The sequence below is a fragment of the Anser anser genome (assembly GCF_964211835.1).
Source record: "Anser anser genome assembly, chromosome: 3".
Taxonomy (NCBI): Eukaryota; Metazoa; Chordata; class Aves; order Anseriformes; family Anatidae; genus Anser; species Anser anser.
The window spans coordinates 100,885,145-100,901,383 of record NC_139722.1 but is presented as its reverse complement, the minus strand read 5'-3'; the positions used below and the strand labels follow the sequence as shown (position 1 = coordinate 100,901,383).

The window sequence follows — 16,239 nt, the reverse complement described above, 5'->3', positions numbered from 1 at the left end:
ATTAGGTTACCCCAATTGAACACTGCTCAACGGCTCAAAATTAAGACCTGAAAATAGCTCTCTTGTGATGCGTAAGTGTTGTTTGCAATACCCACTCCCTTCAATTCAGCATGGAAGAGGGAAAACAAGCCAACAGCCTGGAAAGATTTAAAGTCAAGTAGGGAGGAGAGTCGGGTGAGTTCGTGTTACAGAATTTTCCTTCAGAAGATTCATTTTCAAGCAGTCTTAATGGCAGAAGCATGCTCGGAGCAGCATACATCTGAGGGGGACTTGCAGGTGGTCTGTGTGAAGCTAGCTCACCCACATTTCCTGTTTCTTCAGCTTTTGCAAATAAGCAAATAGCTGGGGTTTTGTTGTTGTTGTTGTTTTTCCAGGGGTAAGAAGAACGGGTGCAGGTCTGTGCTATGTGTGCTGCTTCATCCTCAGAAGTGCAGCTGAGAGGGGCAGAGCACAGCACAGCCTGGGACATTCTCTACACTCATCTCCTATAAGAGCATCATTCACACCACGTCTAGCTTTTTGGGGGAGTTGTTTTGGTTTTTTTTTTTCCTATTTTTTTTCCTAAAAGGGACTGGACAGTTTCCCCTTTCATTTTAGCTATGGATTTCAGCAACGTGAACTGGCTTTTGATCCATTTCCAGCTTCAGAGGTTTTGGTCCAGGCATTTGATTCAAGGCTTAGAACTTGGTCTAACTGTGCTAAAAGTTAATACTTAAGAATTTAGTTTTATAGCAGAAATGGTCTTTGAGGCAGTTCTTGCTTTCTTAAAAGCTGCAGAACAAAAGAGCCATTTCTTAGAGGAATTCAGCGTTATTCGCCAGAACACAGTCTTGGGACAGGAAAGTTTGTAAAAGATCGTGACTGTGACTTGTAATTACCTGACGACTGCCTTGTGGCTGTAAAGGAACAATAACAAAAGTTTTTGAAATCTCTGTGCTGACTTACCCTAAGACACATTTGAAGATATAAACCGCATGCATGCTATCTGTATGCTACCGGTATGCCTTACTTCCAGATATCTTCTTATAGCATTGCATAGATATTTCCTTTTTCCTCAGGACAGCCTGCACAGATACCTGACTTCATAGAATCACAGAATGAGTTGGGTTGGAAGGGACCTTAAAGATCACATAGTTCCATGTCCCCTGCCATAGGCACAGACAACTCTCTCTAGATCAGGTTGTTCAAAGCCCCATCCACCATGGTCTTGAACACTTCCAGGGCTGGGGCATACACAACTTCTCTGGGCAACCTGGTCCAGTGACTCACCGCCCCATAGTAAAGAATTTCTTCCGCATATCTGATCTAAAACTACCCTTCTTTAGTTTAAAACCATTACCCCTTGTCCTATCTCTACACTCCCTGACAAAGAGTCCCTCCCCAGCTGTCCTGCAGGCCCCCTTTAGGTACTGGAAGGCCTCTGTAAGGTCTCTCTGGAGCCTTCTCTTCTCCAGGCTGAACAAGCTGAACTCTCTCAGCCTGTCTTCACAGGAGAGGTGCTCCAGCTCTTTGATGATATTTGTGGCCCACCTCACTCATTCTAATAGGTCCATGTCCTTCTTGTGCTGGGGGCCCCAGGGCTGAACACAGTGCTCCAGGTGGGGTCTCACAACAGCAGAGGAGGACGATCACTTCCCTCAGCCTACTGGCCATGCTTCTTTTAATGCAGCCCATGCTGCCATGGGCCCACCTCTCAAGCCTGTCCAGGTCCCTCTGGATGGCATCCCTTCCCTGCAGTGTGCTGACTGTACCACACAGCATGGTGTCATCAGTAAACATTCTGAGGGTGCACTCAATCCCACTGTCCATGTCACAGACAAAGGTGTTAAACAGTACCAGTCCCAATACCAGCCCCTGAGGACCACTCATTGCTGGTCTCCACCTGGACATCGAGCCATTGACCACAACTCATCCAGCCAATTCCTACCCACCCAAGTGGTCCATCTGTCAAATCCGTGTCTCCAATTTAGAGACAAAGGTGTCAGGACAGTGTCAAATGCTTTGTACAAGACTTCCTCTGAAATAAATAGCATAGGGTGTATGGAAGAACTCTGCACTGTCATATACATTTCTTAAGTAGTTTTCTTCCAATCCTGAAACCCATTCAGATTTTCTAATCTTTTTTTTTTTTTTTTTTTTCAAATAAGCAACTGTGGAGGGCAGGGGAGGCACGGTGCAGTCTGACTCTGAAAAGGATTATTCTATGAGCATCACTTTTTCTTGCTGCCTCTGCTCAGACAATGCATTGTTTCAGTGGGGTATTTGTTTGTTAATGGTCCAGTCAGTTGCAGGGTAAGGCAAAAACACAGGATACAATCACATTGACACCCAGTGTGAAACAGATAGGTGAAAGCAGGTGATGATACTCAGTATTAAAAGATTCACAGGAGATTTTTCTGACTTTTCAGCTTTTTCATTAATTTGCTTTTTCTGGGTAGCCCAGTGGCCTGCCCTCCAGTCCTGCAGTTTTGTTTCTGATTTTTTAAATTATTATTATTTTCTATATATGTGGCTATACCCCAGCTCACAGAGACTGGCAGAGACCTTTTGCTGTATGTTTTTAGGCGAAGAGAGCCAAGGAACAGGCAAGATTTAAGGTCAATGTTCTCTGTATGTCTCAGCACCCACAGCTGGAGTTGGCAGGCCAAAACAGATCCAGCTTCATTTCTATGTCAAAACTCAAAGCTAATTTTCAAAAGTTTATAGGAACAGTTTGGATATCTGAAAATCAGTCTGGAAACATTCAATTGCAACATCTCATTCTAGGGACATTTGGGGGGAAAATAAAAGGAAAAAAAAAAAAAAGATGCCTCAAAGTGTTGGTTGCTGAACACCTGAAAATCTGGTCTAGTATTTAAGGTCTGGCTTAAAGTACAAAAGGGGTTAATCCATTTCTGCTTGCTGCATGTTAGCATTCGTAGCAGAGCCTGGGAGGAGAAGCTGGGTCTTTCTGTGCTAGCATGTGGCACATTAACTCACTGTCCCCTTGTAGCCAGCAACACCTCCATCATCAACAAGAGAATGACTGCACAGACTCTCTGTGAGGCTTTTGGTCATCTTTTCAGATGAAGTGCAATGCACCTGCAATTTTTCTCTTTGTTATTAGATTTAACTCCCCTTTGCGTTTTGGCTGATGGAGTAAATCTTAGTGTGTTTTAAAAGAGTAGCTAGTGGTGCAACAGTGGGATGTATGTCACAAAGTCTGGTAATTACTTTGTTCCAAACCTGTGTCCATACAGATGTTCAGTGGTGTGTACTTTGTGGAGGTGTGAAGTTTGACAGAGACTGCATAGGCAGAAAAAAATAAAAAGTGCATTTGTGCTATGTAAGCGCTGCCAGGCATCTTTGCTGTGAGCACCTTGGAGTCTGCTAGTGACATTTATTGAGCCCTCATAGCCGGTTTATGGCATAATAATTACGTGTATGTATTCCCTGGTGAATGTCAGGAGCTCAATGAGTCTTCATTACAAAGAAAGAAAAAATTAGCCAATACATAGTAAGATATATAGCTGATCTATATAGTAGGAAGTTATTAAAATAAGAAAACATCTTCAGTGATGGCATCTGTTAGCGTAACTGCTGAAAGAAAGTCCTGTTTAAATAGCTACAGCAGGAGTCCCTGTGGGAGTAAGGTTGTTTTTTGTTTGTTTGTTTTTCCTCCAAGGGGAATTACCTCCGGACTCTAAAGTCCATTGTCTTAGTGAAGACACACTGAGGCTTCCCCATTTGACTGGGATGACAGGTCCAGCAGTCAGTATTGGTGATAAAAGAGGGAAGTGGTTTCAGATTTCAGGCTTTTGTTGTTCTGACCTTTAAAATGACCATTCAGCAATTGGATCCCCAAGCTGGTCTCATTCTGTCTTCCTGATGAAGTTATCTCTGTCATCCTTTGCCTATGCCTGTCCATCTCTCTTGCTAAGTGTTGGCTCTCCAAGTGCACCGAGAGTGAACATGTTGGGTAATGTGAAATCCTGAATCATCCACAGCCTTGGATAAATTACATATCTAGGGATCATTCAGTGGAAGATGCCTAGCTACCAGCTGTTAGTATGGGATCTTCACTCGGAACAGGTGCAATAACAGAATGTGTATGTCACGCCTTGCATCGCACTGTGGGTGCATGCACACCCTGCTCTGACAGAAAAGCTGCTCCAGAGCCATGCAGGCAAAAGCTTTATTCACTGTGTTGCCAGCAGTTTAATTCCAGCACAGTATCCCTCCTGGCCTTGAAAACAGTTGCTGACAGATACAAATACTGTTTGTTGAAGGTAAAGGCAGCTTTGAGGGGCAAAACTTGGAATATAGAAGTAAATAAGGAGTTAGCCATGGGGACTGTGCAGCGTCTCACATGCTGCTTTTGTGCCATGTGGCTTCAAAGCCTTGCTGCAAGTTGCCCTTCCCTTCAAGCAGCTCTGAGCATGCTGCTTCACTTACCGTGTTGGACTATCCCTGAAGGCAGTCCAGCCCCAGTTGTGATAGGCACCCATGCACTGGTCAGAAAACAAAATTCACAAAGGGGAAAGAAAGAGCTCATGTTAGGCAGAGTGGCTGCTACTTGTTGAAAAAAAAATAAAGAAAGAAAAGAAAAAAAAAAAAGATTTGCTATCAGTAAGCTGAAATCTGAACAGCCTAACTGGTCCTAATAGTTGGAGGGTTTAGGGAAGCCTGCCAGAGTGCGGAAAGCATAACAACTGCGTTTAATAACAATCAAGCAACTCTTATAAATATTTGCATGTGCTGCTTCAAAGCCTACTACATGGTCATTCATGTTCTGCAGTCAGAAAGAAGAGGAGGGAAAAAAAGAGGGCAAGATAAAAAGGGCACTCCATGTTTTGTAGCTGCTGTAATAAGGAGTGGGCAGAGCACCAGAAAGAAAAGAAAAAGGGAAAAGAAACCCTCCAAAGTTTAATAAACACAAAAGGGAATAAAAATAAATCTTTGGAGCATTTATTGCAAGCCCTTGATGGAAGGATTGGATTGAAGCTCTCAGCCGTTCCAGTGTCGGCGTATGTGTGAAGTCAGCCTGTCTGGCCTCCTCCAATGAGAAGAGAAAAGTTGTTTACATTTCCTATCTTGGGCTGTGCAAATAATTGATTCTTTTCTTTTGTTTGTTTGTTTCAATAGCAGAAATGAAAATTCAGAGGAAAAACAAAAAAAAGAAAAAGTGTTTGAATACAATTGGATTTAGGACTTTCCTCACCAGCAAGCAAGCCCAGCTCTCAGAAGAGCTGTGTCAGAGCATTTTGTTTCCTTGAAATGACAGTACACGCAGTACTTGTGAGAAAAGCCATGGAAACAGAAGCCTCAGTTTATATGACACCGCTGTTGAAGGCAAAAGTGTCATCCTGTTACTCAGGGGGTCCCTATCTTGGGGTGTACCTCCAGGATGAAACAACCTCCTTCAGTTCCCGCTTTTGCCTTGAGGAAGCTTGAACCCATCTCGCTCTCCTCCCAGGAGTGATGCCTAGGGGTCACCCTGCTATTTTGAATGGTCATTGAGAAGATGTGTGCAGTCTTTCTTGTTGATGCTTGTCCACCCTGCGTCGATATTAAATAGAGCTATGCCGCTGCCTTGCCTGTTCAGTACTTTGGGATAGGTCTCCTGCACCCCCGTCGTTGGAGTAGGGCTGCTTTCTGTCCTGGTTGCTGGCACAGGAGCTTAGAGGATGCCAGATGTTGAACAGTCAGTCAGTAAGAAGCCCAGAAACCACAGTTTAAGCCCTTACGCACTTAAATATTCACAGACCAGAATACTTTCTAACCTGACAGTTTGGACTGTCCTGTGTAAAGCGGCTGATGGAATTTCAGCTCATTTAAGGAAAAAAAAAAAAGAATATAAAAAGAATAAACAAGCTAATCCTGCAATGCTCATTGTTAAGCACACAGAGCTATTGGACTAAAGGTAGGAGGAGGGATGCTGCCTTTGCCTTCTCCAACTATGCTTTATAACTCATCTCAGCCTTACTAAGATGGATGCGATTATGATTATTATAGCTGGAAGTGTTAAATTTTGGGTGGGTTGTATTCATGAGTAATTGAAAGGTGACAAAAATGGAATCTTTCACTGCATTCACTATTCCTTTCTCTCCAAACCAAAATAAAATTGTGTTTTCCTAGCTACAGGAAACATACTGATTTGATTCCACTCATTCATGATAATTTTTCAAAGAATACTTAAGGAGTCTGGTCTGCAACAGTATTATAGTGTTTGCAGACTTAACTTGCTCAGGGTTATCCTGGAGTCTACTGGAGTCACTGGGCCAAAATCACAGGGGAGTCTAGAGGTATCCAACTGAGACTGCATTGATACAACTCTCAGATTAAGGTAGAGTCACAGAGATATAAATTGCAGCATCTGAGATCACTTAAAGGCTAATCCAAACCCTTGTAAACTCTATAGGGTTCTTCCCCTTCCCTTACAGAGAGTTGCAAATCTCAATTCTCTGTCCTAATGTTGATAAATTTTCATGTAACCTCCAATTCTGCAGACAGCCATTCTTTCACAGAGGAAGGGCTCCAGCTTGCAAAAAGCCTTTTTTTTTTTTTTTTTTAGCTATCCATGAATAATGCCTTTTGACTTCCCATGGATACTGTTGTGAATGATAGAATAAATAAATCATACTTCTTATGTTTTTTGTGAGGTATAAAACTGTCTCATGAGGGAGATGAAATTTATTTAAGATAAGAATTCATTCTTCTCCATTGTCATTGTCTTATGTCTGCTTTCCAACAGAAGGTAAATACTCATTCAGTGTGTATGCAAATGCACATACTGAAACACAAAAGCATGCACACTAAGAGAGTATTCCTTCTCTGGCTGTAACTGTTTTCCATATATATGATAGAGAAAAAATATAAATGGAGAGATGGTTTAGGAAAATCGTTTCAGATGCATATTCACAGATTTATAATATATGGTATCTAAAATAGAGACATGGAAAAGAAAGGCTACAAGCAAAGTCCAAGAAAGTTCTAGAAATAAGTTAGAAGCTAAATATAAATCGAGCAGACAGTTAAATAGGACTTTTGAATCTGAAATAAAGTCAAGATGGACAGTGTTTGTCCGTGCCAGGGCAAGTGGCTGTCTGCTAGTTCGGCTTGTCCACAGGGAATTAAATTGTAGGCTGATGCCTCAGATAAATGACAGGGAAGGACAACTTACAACTCATCCTGGAAGCATCAATCTTATATATACATGTTATTATGCCAAATTATATTCCTAGTAGGATTAGGTTTGGCTGAGGAACAAGTAGTAGTCTTGGAGTTTCCTATAGTAGAAAAATAAATTCAAGAGATTGTTTCCCTCCTAAATGAGGATGTAACCTCTGAACCAAGTAGCTTTCTTAAGAATTTTCAAAATCTATCAAAATTAAGATCATCATTACATACAGTTAAGCTTTTCTCAGAAGACTTTCATGTATTTCTCCTTCAGAGAGAAAACAAGCATTGAGAGAGACAAGCACTTACGTATTACTCAGGGTAAAGAGGAGAAATTCTGGTGTGGGGGTAATTCATAACCCTTTTGCTTTGAGTTCTCATTATAAGGTTGTAGCTGGTAGGTGACAATACTGATCACAATGCTTTGGGTTTATTGTGGAGCACTGCAGATGTGAAGATTTGAGAACTTTCTTTTCCTAATTACATCGGGCCACGAGGAAGTCTGGGGCTTCCTGTTTGTATTTATATCTCTTCCAAATTTTATATATTGAGGGTCTTCTATGGGAAGTACTCTTTCAGAGCATTTTTTAAGCATTTTGAGAACTTGTCATCTCTCACTTATAATGCATCTATGGTCGAGGCCTAGATTCTACCTTTCTCTGTAAGATTTTCTCATCTCTGTGATTATTTTTAAGAGTTTTTACATCTTTCCATTCTAAAAATGATTTTGGCTGAATTATCTAGAGGAAGAGTGTTTGTGAATATTATAAGGAGAATACACTTAGTTTATTCCTTCTGTGACTGACTGGCACTTGGAGTTTATGCTGTAGTCATTCTGAGCCTTTAAAGAGTTACTTGAAGAGATACCACAACCTGGATGTTACACGTGTAACTGAGCATTAAGTCTGCTAAATGTGTTGTCTTGTGCAGTCTGGGGCTGCTGCATTGATCAGAAGTTCTGATAGTGGCAGCCAGTCTATAAGCACTAAATGTTTGTGAGCTGGTCCTTAGCTATTAATGTGTCTCATTAATATGAATAGGTATCATTACTGATTTATTCCAACTATCTTTAATCATTAGTAGCTAGAAGTAAAGATAAATGTCCTGGTTCTCCAATCTCTGTGCTGTGTTATGTATATACATCTATGAAGAATTATGTATCTTCCAGAAGAAAGTCCTTTACTCCATTAGTAGGTGAATGGATGGATGGCCTGGATGGGTGGAGAGCTGGGACATGTACACAAGCGTGAAACCTCACCAGGATTTCTGACCTTTATGGGAGCTTAACTGCTCACCTCTCTAATGTGCAGGCTGTTGTCTCTTGTCACTGTCTGACAAATCCTGAACTATGTGGCTAGTGGGAAAATTTAATATTTTATAATTATTATCTGAAGTGTTTCTGCTGGTGTTGCCCCAAGGAAGCCTATGAAGTTTGCTTCCTCTGCTGAAAATCCTCCCCCCTGCCACGATGCAGTTTTCATCTTTCTTCTGTTTCTTTGTACGTTTCAAAATGTAAGAGAAGAGGAAACCTTTCCCTCGGCTTGAATGGAGATTTTATCAGGGCCTTTGAGTCATTTCAACTCATCCCTGAATTTGGCTCGCTGTGCCCACTCTGCAATTTGAGGAAAGTCTTGCCAAACAACAGGGTGTGGAGAATGTCACACATACAGAGCATGTTCAGAGTTTTCTGCACATGGTTTTCTGTTTGTGCTCTTGGCCAGGAATAGGTGGAACAGCCTCAGATGATCACTGAACCCTTCAGGGTAATCCGAATTGTGCAAAAGTAGTTTGCTGCTTAACCTCAGTCAGGGTTTACAGCTGGGAAGGAGGAAGAGATTATTTTGAAACCTAAACTGATACTTTTGAAACCATTACTGAAGACTTGATTCCATTTTTCTGTTTTTTGTTTTTTTATTTTTATTTTTTTAATCTTTTTTCTGCTTTCCCCCTAATATATAGTGAGGGGTGCTTTTATTTATGAATTTTACTGCTTGCAAATGGTCAATATACATGTAATTCTGTTTATAATGTCTACTGCCTGCATGTCTTTTACTTCCCTTTCTTCTTCCTCTTCTATTTTTGCCCTTGCTATAATCAGAATGAATATTTTATTCCAATAAAAATCCTTAATAGCTAAAAAGGAAACAAAACGTGAAGCTGACTAATTTATACTCCATGCCCTGGGGGAAAATGGGTTTTAGAAAGTATACATATCAAATGATTTCCTGTTACTTGTCTTCTTAGTAGATCTCTGTGAACTCTGTGCAAGTCTGAAGGCATTTGCCAGATACCAACTGTTCTGATTTTTTTCCAGTTTAGAAGCATACAAGATTTTCCACCAGTATGTAGAAAGAATGGGGTTAAACGCATGCCCTGAAATAGAGTTGGAAATGGTTGTTAATCTCTATTAATCTGCTGTTCCTGTAATCAAACACATGTGGGGTTGTTTTTTGGGAGGTTAAATTGTTAATGATATTAAATTGCCTATTGGAAACTGAATCCTTCTACAGATATTTCCCTTACCGCTGAGGTTGTCTTGCATTGCATTGTATGAAAGAACAATGTATTATATCATTTGAAAAAATACATAAAGAATCGCACTGCCTTCTTGCAGATGCCATCCCACCAAGCTATTACAGCCTGTACTTCCGAATCGTGAGATTTGATGTCTCGGCGATGGAGAAGAATGCCTCCAACTTGGTGAAGGCCGAGTTCAGGGTCTTCCGCCTGCAGAACTCAAAGGCGCGGGTCTCGGAGCAGCGGATAGAGCTGTACCAGGTAAGGCTCTGGCTATTACTGCCTTCTTTCAAAGGTAACTTTTTTCCTGTGACTGTGCTAGAAAGAACTTCATTCAAAGTCATATGAAGCTGAAATACACATACTTTTCTAGAAAGTGTGCTTCAGGACTCTAGCATTCAGTATATAGCGATGGAGGTGGCGTATGGAAGCTTCGTGTTGATGATTTGCTGTAAGTAAGTGACAGAACAAGGCACCAAGCAAGGAGTTCTGAGGGTCTCCCTCTCCCAACGCCTGATCTACACTGTAGGTTACATAGAAGAAATCAAATTCCTCTCTCTGGCCTGTGTTCAGGATAAGCCGATTAACTGTTCCTTGCAGAAATGTCATCGTTAATAACTGAGTTTCAAGTCGTTGCAGTTTCAGGACTGACTTCTGTATGGTGGCCCAGGGCTCGAAGCAAGTCAGTGGAAAATTCAGCAGTTTAGGAGAGAGGAAGAAAATGACCCAGTGACTGTTTTACTCTGGGGTGTTGATAAGATTTTTTCTTTTTTCTGTTTGTTTTCAAATTGTACCCTGCACTTCAACCAGTGACATGAGATGATTTGTAAACTTGGTCAGATGGTGTTGTCACTGAAGAAGCAAATTCAGTCTTGCATAGAAGCCATCACAACCCCACAAAACATCCTCTGCGTGTGAACAAGCTCAAGCAGAGGCTCCTTTACCTAGGTAGTGAGTCAGTTTGCACACATGCTAAACCCATTAAGGTCAACTGCATAGAGTCAGTGCATATGTTTGTGGAACTATTTTCTAGAGCATATTTCATGTAAAGTATAGATCGTCTCACCAAGAAAACCAACGGCAAAAAAAGGAATCAACTCCTAGCAGTTTTATACTGGCTAAAACTCACGGTTGTTCTACCAACCTGGAATTTGTTCAGCTGAAAACCCTGCTAGGGAAGAAGTCATCTTGTTAAATAAAGTACGTTGAACCCTTCTTTGGCCCTGTTTTTGCTGCCCTCATTTGCTGCACCTGAGCACAGCCACGAGTTTGCAGCACAGTAAAGCCTGGGTCTGATCCTGTGGGTGCAAATTCAAGTTAGTTATCTCCCTCACTTTCAAAGTTCACATTTTTCTGCCTGGTATGCTCAAGTGCGAACTAAGCTTGTAGCAGAGATGCAATTTCTGCTTGCTGGAGTGACAGCATAAGCCAGCCTTAGAGACTGACAGCAGGAGAAGATGCACTGGGTTTTTAAAACATTATTTAAACAGGAGAGAATTTTGATTCCCCATTGAATGGGGTTTAGGTCTGCAGGTGGTCACCAGGTGCTTGCTGTCAAGACTGCAACCTGGCTGTGTGCCTTCCCAAGAAAAGACCAGCAGAAAAGTTGACTAAATAACATGTCACTTGTTAAAAGAAAAAGCTAACAGAAATCTTTGAAAGTCAGTGGTGTCCTTGGTATGTAAGAGCCATCACACAGAATTATGCTTCATGTCCCTGTGCTGTTGCCACACCAACCTGTCAAAATGATCATATGTTCTGACTTGGCCTCACTATTCAGACATCCTCAATGGAGGTAATGGCATCGCTTAGCTTTCTGAGGGCTGTTAATCAGGCAGCTGGAAGGAATACAGCTGAGATTACCTGAGCTCAGCTCATTGCACCTCCGTGTTTGAGGAATGCGGGATGCAAAGGGTTCAGCGGAGGTAGGGAAGAAAGGGCCTTTACTTGGCTGGGAACTTGGCTTGTGATGAGAAACAGCTGGTGCTCATTTGAGAGAGTCTGACTCCAGCAAGCCTGTGCCCATGGAAATGACTGACACCTGCACCTAGGGCAGGTACCTCGGTCCTGTAGATAAATATATAGCTGGTGAGTAAGGCAGTCTCTTTTTGAGACTGGGTGGGACATACTGATTGAAGTGTTGGGTGAGTAATGAGGTGCTGGTTATTGTAGGATTAGAGCTTTTCTATAACCAAGAATTAGGCTCGCCAGAGGCGGTGAGCTGTGAGTGTGTTTGTGCCAGGTGTATGCTAGGCATGGTACTTGTTTCTTCTCCTGCAGAGAAACAAGCTGTTCCTGGAGCATTTCCCTGCAGAAAACATATCAAAATGATGAGAGCTGCCTGCTAGTGCTTCTCTCTTCTTTGCTCCTTATAAGCTTCTCTAGTCTTCTCCTTCCTCTACTCTTCCACCCCTACCTACCCTTTGGTCATATTTACCAATTCTTGCAGTCTTTTACATACTGCTCCCCAAAAGCTTGTATGCAGGTACTACCTTACCTCTGTGATGGCTGGTCTGAACTGCCTGGGTTTCTTATCATTGGCTCTGCTGCAGGAGTATCAGAGTCCCTAAATCCTCCTACGCCTAATCTCCATCACAATGTTTGAGACTATGCAGTGTTTAACAACAAGCAAATGGAAGGAGAAGTTGTAGAGGAGGATGTGTTGCAGGACAATGCTATAGAAGCATCCTCAAACTAAAAATGTCAACTTTATGGAGTAGAACAAGGAGCTGAAGGCAGGGAAGGATGACTAAGGAGGCATTGGTGCCATAGTGCAGCTAGAGGAGCTTCAGGGTTGTGTAGTGATAGGGGTGTCAAACAGTGGAGGAGGGAACAAACATGGGGGGTAAGAGAGAATGAGGAAGATGCGCATTTAATTGGAAGTGGGAGAGGCAAATATATTCTGTAGGGGCTGGAAACTTTCTCAGGTATATTCGCGTGAAGCTTGAAAAGCCATGCATGGAGAGAGAGCCTCGCAAAGGAGATCGCTGGTAGGTTTGGCAAGTGCAGCTGCTCCTCCTCCGCCATGCATAAGCACTGCTTCCTGTCTTGTGAGATAGTGCTGGGCTTGCCAGGGCTGTTGTGCCCAGAAGCAACAATGTGGTTTTTTGTCTTGCATAAGCAACGTTTAATTATTAGCTTTTTTTTTTCTTTCTTTCTTTCCTCCCACCAAGTTTCAGGTTGCCTACTGTTCTAGTGTTTTGCTTTGCCGAGGAGATCTTCTTGATGAGGGTTTTTCAAATTCCTCTCATACCTGTAGTTTCAGGGAATGGTTGTTGCTGTGTCTTTGCCTCTTTCTAAGTCAAGCAGGAAGAAAGGGGCAAAAGTCTCCTGGGGAGAGAAAGAGCTCTCTTGCTGTGATTCAGTGGAAAAGCAGGCGCCCCTGACCACAGGCAGGTCTCCTAGAGCAATCCAATTTTGTCCAGTGGCAGTTTAGTAGCAGCGTACACACAAGTGATGCAGAAAGGACAATACTGCTCTGAAGGACTATTTTAGGAACAGTTAGAGACAGACATGCAGGGAACATAGAAAAAACAAGCAAGCAGAATATAAATATTTTGTTTCTCCTCCTGATTCTTTCTTTGTGTGGTCCTCTGACCTTACAGATCTACCCTTAAAATGAGAAAGAAATGCAAGACTGCACCTTTTCAGCTAATCTTTCCTCCGGCTCCACTTGGCTCCTTTTTCCAAACCACATCAGAGAAGGACTCTGTGTTTTCCTGCAGCCCTTATTTGCACTGACTCCAGGAAGGCAGTCTGGGGCTGCTTGGCATGGCGAGCCAGAGCCGTGGCCCCTTGCTCCTAGCCCCAGAGCAGGAACAGCAGGATCCTGTCCCTACACACAGCGGTAAGGTCAGAACAGAGAGGACCCTGATATGTTTGTTTTGGGAGCAAGTGGTTGTTTATCCACTGGCCAAGCCAGCTGCACCTGGGCAGTAGGTCCTGGAGATGAATTCTTCTGGAGGTGCCCTGGACACATCCTGCCACTCAGGTCCATGGACTCTGCTGAGCTGGGCAGCTCCCTGGCCACATGTTCATGGTTCTTCTGTGGTGTTTGCAGGCTTTGAAGTCTAAGCTGGTTTCTCAGGTAGCCTCACTGATCACAGGGGAGCGTATCCAGGGAATTAATGGGATTTAAGTTAAGTCCCTTTGCAAAGTCCCATGCAGTGCTGGTTTTCCTCTGTTCAACTTGCGCCTCTGCTCTCAAGATGCTCGGCAAGGCTCAGAGAGCACAGTGAAACGTGCTGCATCTTGCTGCCAGCTTTCAAACTTTCAAATAGTCTGCTGGAGCCAGGGGGTGAGTGGTAATCCCCGAGAGCAGAAGCAATTCCTTTAATGTCTTTTTTCACCCAAAATACTTTTCTGGGTATTTGAGGATTAGTCGGTCACATCTGTGTGTTCCTGTGCAGATGGGAAATGCAGTGCACAAATTAGGTAGTTTTAAGGTAGAAAAAAAACCATAAAGCTCATAGAAGTGGGAATTAAGCTTCTTTCATAATGTTGGTATAAAATCTTCTGTCTTTTCTTGGCTCTAGTTAAGTGAAGCCATAAAGAATTAAGTTATTTAAAGGCACTATCTTTTCTGTTATTTCTTCTGCTGGAAAGTGAGGGTTAATCCGCTCATGGTGCCGCTGAGCTATCAGCACGTTGGAGAGTGGGAAGCTGGAGGGAAGGAGGGGAAGCAGTGTAACCTCAGGGGCAGCCAGTGCTCTCCCATGCTTCTCCACTGCACTGTGGTTTCGTGATGCACTTCTTAATGTGCACCGAGACTTCAGAAAATATTAAGGGGATAAAGTACTCCTGGGGGAGGGAGAAAGAGTAATATTAAATAAAAAAGCTTTAGCATCCTCCAGTGGCCCTTGCTATGTTTTTAAAGATTTATGCCAAATGCAGGCTTTATTGGAATTTGATCAGATAAAGCTTGGTTGTTATGGGAATGTCTTTGTTCATCAGTTTTCTTCCCTGCTTTGAAGACTTCATCACATCTTTCTTTTATTAAGGTGCTTCTGTATTTATGAATAGAGTCCCTGCACCCTTCAGAAAAAAAACTTGCCTTTTATGAATAAGCATTCCAAAGAATAAATAGGCAACACCACAAAGCTGGACAAGTGAAAACCCTTGCGGGGTAAAAAGTAGTTGTTCAGGGAGCATTGTGGTATTGTTTTTGAGGTAGTTTTATTATGTACAGACGGTCAAACAATAACAAGTAATAATTGCTTCCTATGGAAGCAGTGCCATGTTTTGGTAACACATCATAAAGCATCACAAAAATGCAGCTAAAGCACTGGATTTTAGCATTGTTGTTATCTGACGCTACTGCATATGTGGGTAGCTGGTGGTTGGTGGATGAGGGGATGTACTGCATGAAATGTCCAAGCAAATAAATGTACAGCACCAGGCTAAAGCCCAGGGGGACACTGCATTATGATGAGCAAGCAAGGGGGAGCAGACCTTTGGTCTCTCTGTGTTGGGGATGGTCCCCTCCATGCCAAGGACTCCTGTGGCACTCACATGGGGTCTAGGAAGAAGTGAATACCCTCCACACAGTGTCTAACCTGTTTTCTTTAAGGATCTCTCTCCTTGCTTGGAGGTATAAGAAGGAGGATGCTGTGGAACATATTACCCCACTATGAGTCAGATTTAAATTTAAACCACAATCAGTCTTTCAAATGTTTTCAGTTCAGACAGTGTTTTGTCTTGTTTTTCAGTTAGGGAATATGTTTAAAGTGAGCTGCTATAGATTTGGGCCAGATCTCAGTGGTGCAAATCTGAGGCAATTTACACTGGCTGCAGTAGAGCTACTCTAGATTGATCTAAGTATAATCAAGAGCAGAGGGGCCCTGCTCACTTTTTTTTTTTCCTTCCAAAAGTGCTGTCTCTAGTGCCATGGAACAAAATCCCAGGAAGAAGAGTTTGTGGCACTCAGCTGGCACGGGACGCCTGTGTTACACACATCACCTGGGGCATTTGGTTCCAATTGACTGCTGTTGCTGTGATCCACATCTCAAGTATTTGGATCCCACAATTTATGTATTGCTGTCCTGAAACCAGACTCTTGCAATATGAAAGGTTGAAAGGTTATGGTTAAATGGTAAATGTGCAGTGCTCTTTGAAGTGCCAAACTCAGTGTATAGTATGGACCTAATAGCTTTTGGCTCGGCCAGCCCAGCCCTCCCTGGCCCCCCAGCAACTGAAGACCAGAGGATCAGAGGAAGTTAACTTGCAGCATATTTCAGTCAAATTGCTGCTTTCTCTTTGTTCCAGAATCCCTTTTTTTTATTATTATTATTTTTTGCTGTTCTGAGTACTGTATCCCCTACAAAATACTTGCTACATTTGAGACTGTGTAGAGTACCTTCGGCAAATAATCTGTAAGCGTGGGTGAAAGGAAGTATTTATTGGTGCATCATATTCTTTGCCATTTGAGACTTATCTTGGATGCAGCTAGCTCTTGCCAGAACAGAGCAGTTACTGAGGACAACTTGAAGTATATAATACCCCATTAGTTACTGGCATGAGCTGGTGCATACTCCCAACTTGACCTGACAGCAATGTAGGGTGCTG

General features: G+C 42.5%; 1 protein-coding gene across 1 annotated transcript in view; it reads left to right on the top strand.

Moving 5' to 3' along the window:
* Positions 1-16,239, top strand: part of TGFB2 (transforming growth factor beta 2) — a gene marked incomplete at its 5' end in the record, with an annotated part of 72,010 nt that overhangs the window by 37,121 nt on the left and 18,650 nt on the right. The window contains 1 exon segment of the mRNA XM_083827639.1: positions 9,773-9,936. Coding sequence (XP_083683765.1) covers positions 9,773-9,936 — 164 coding nt within the window.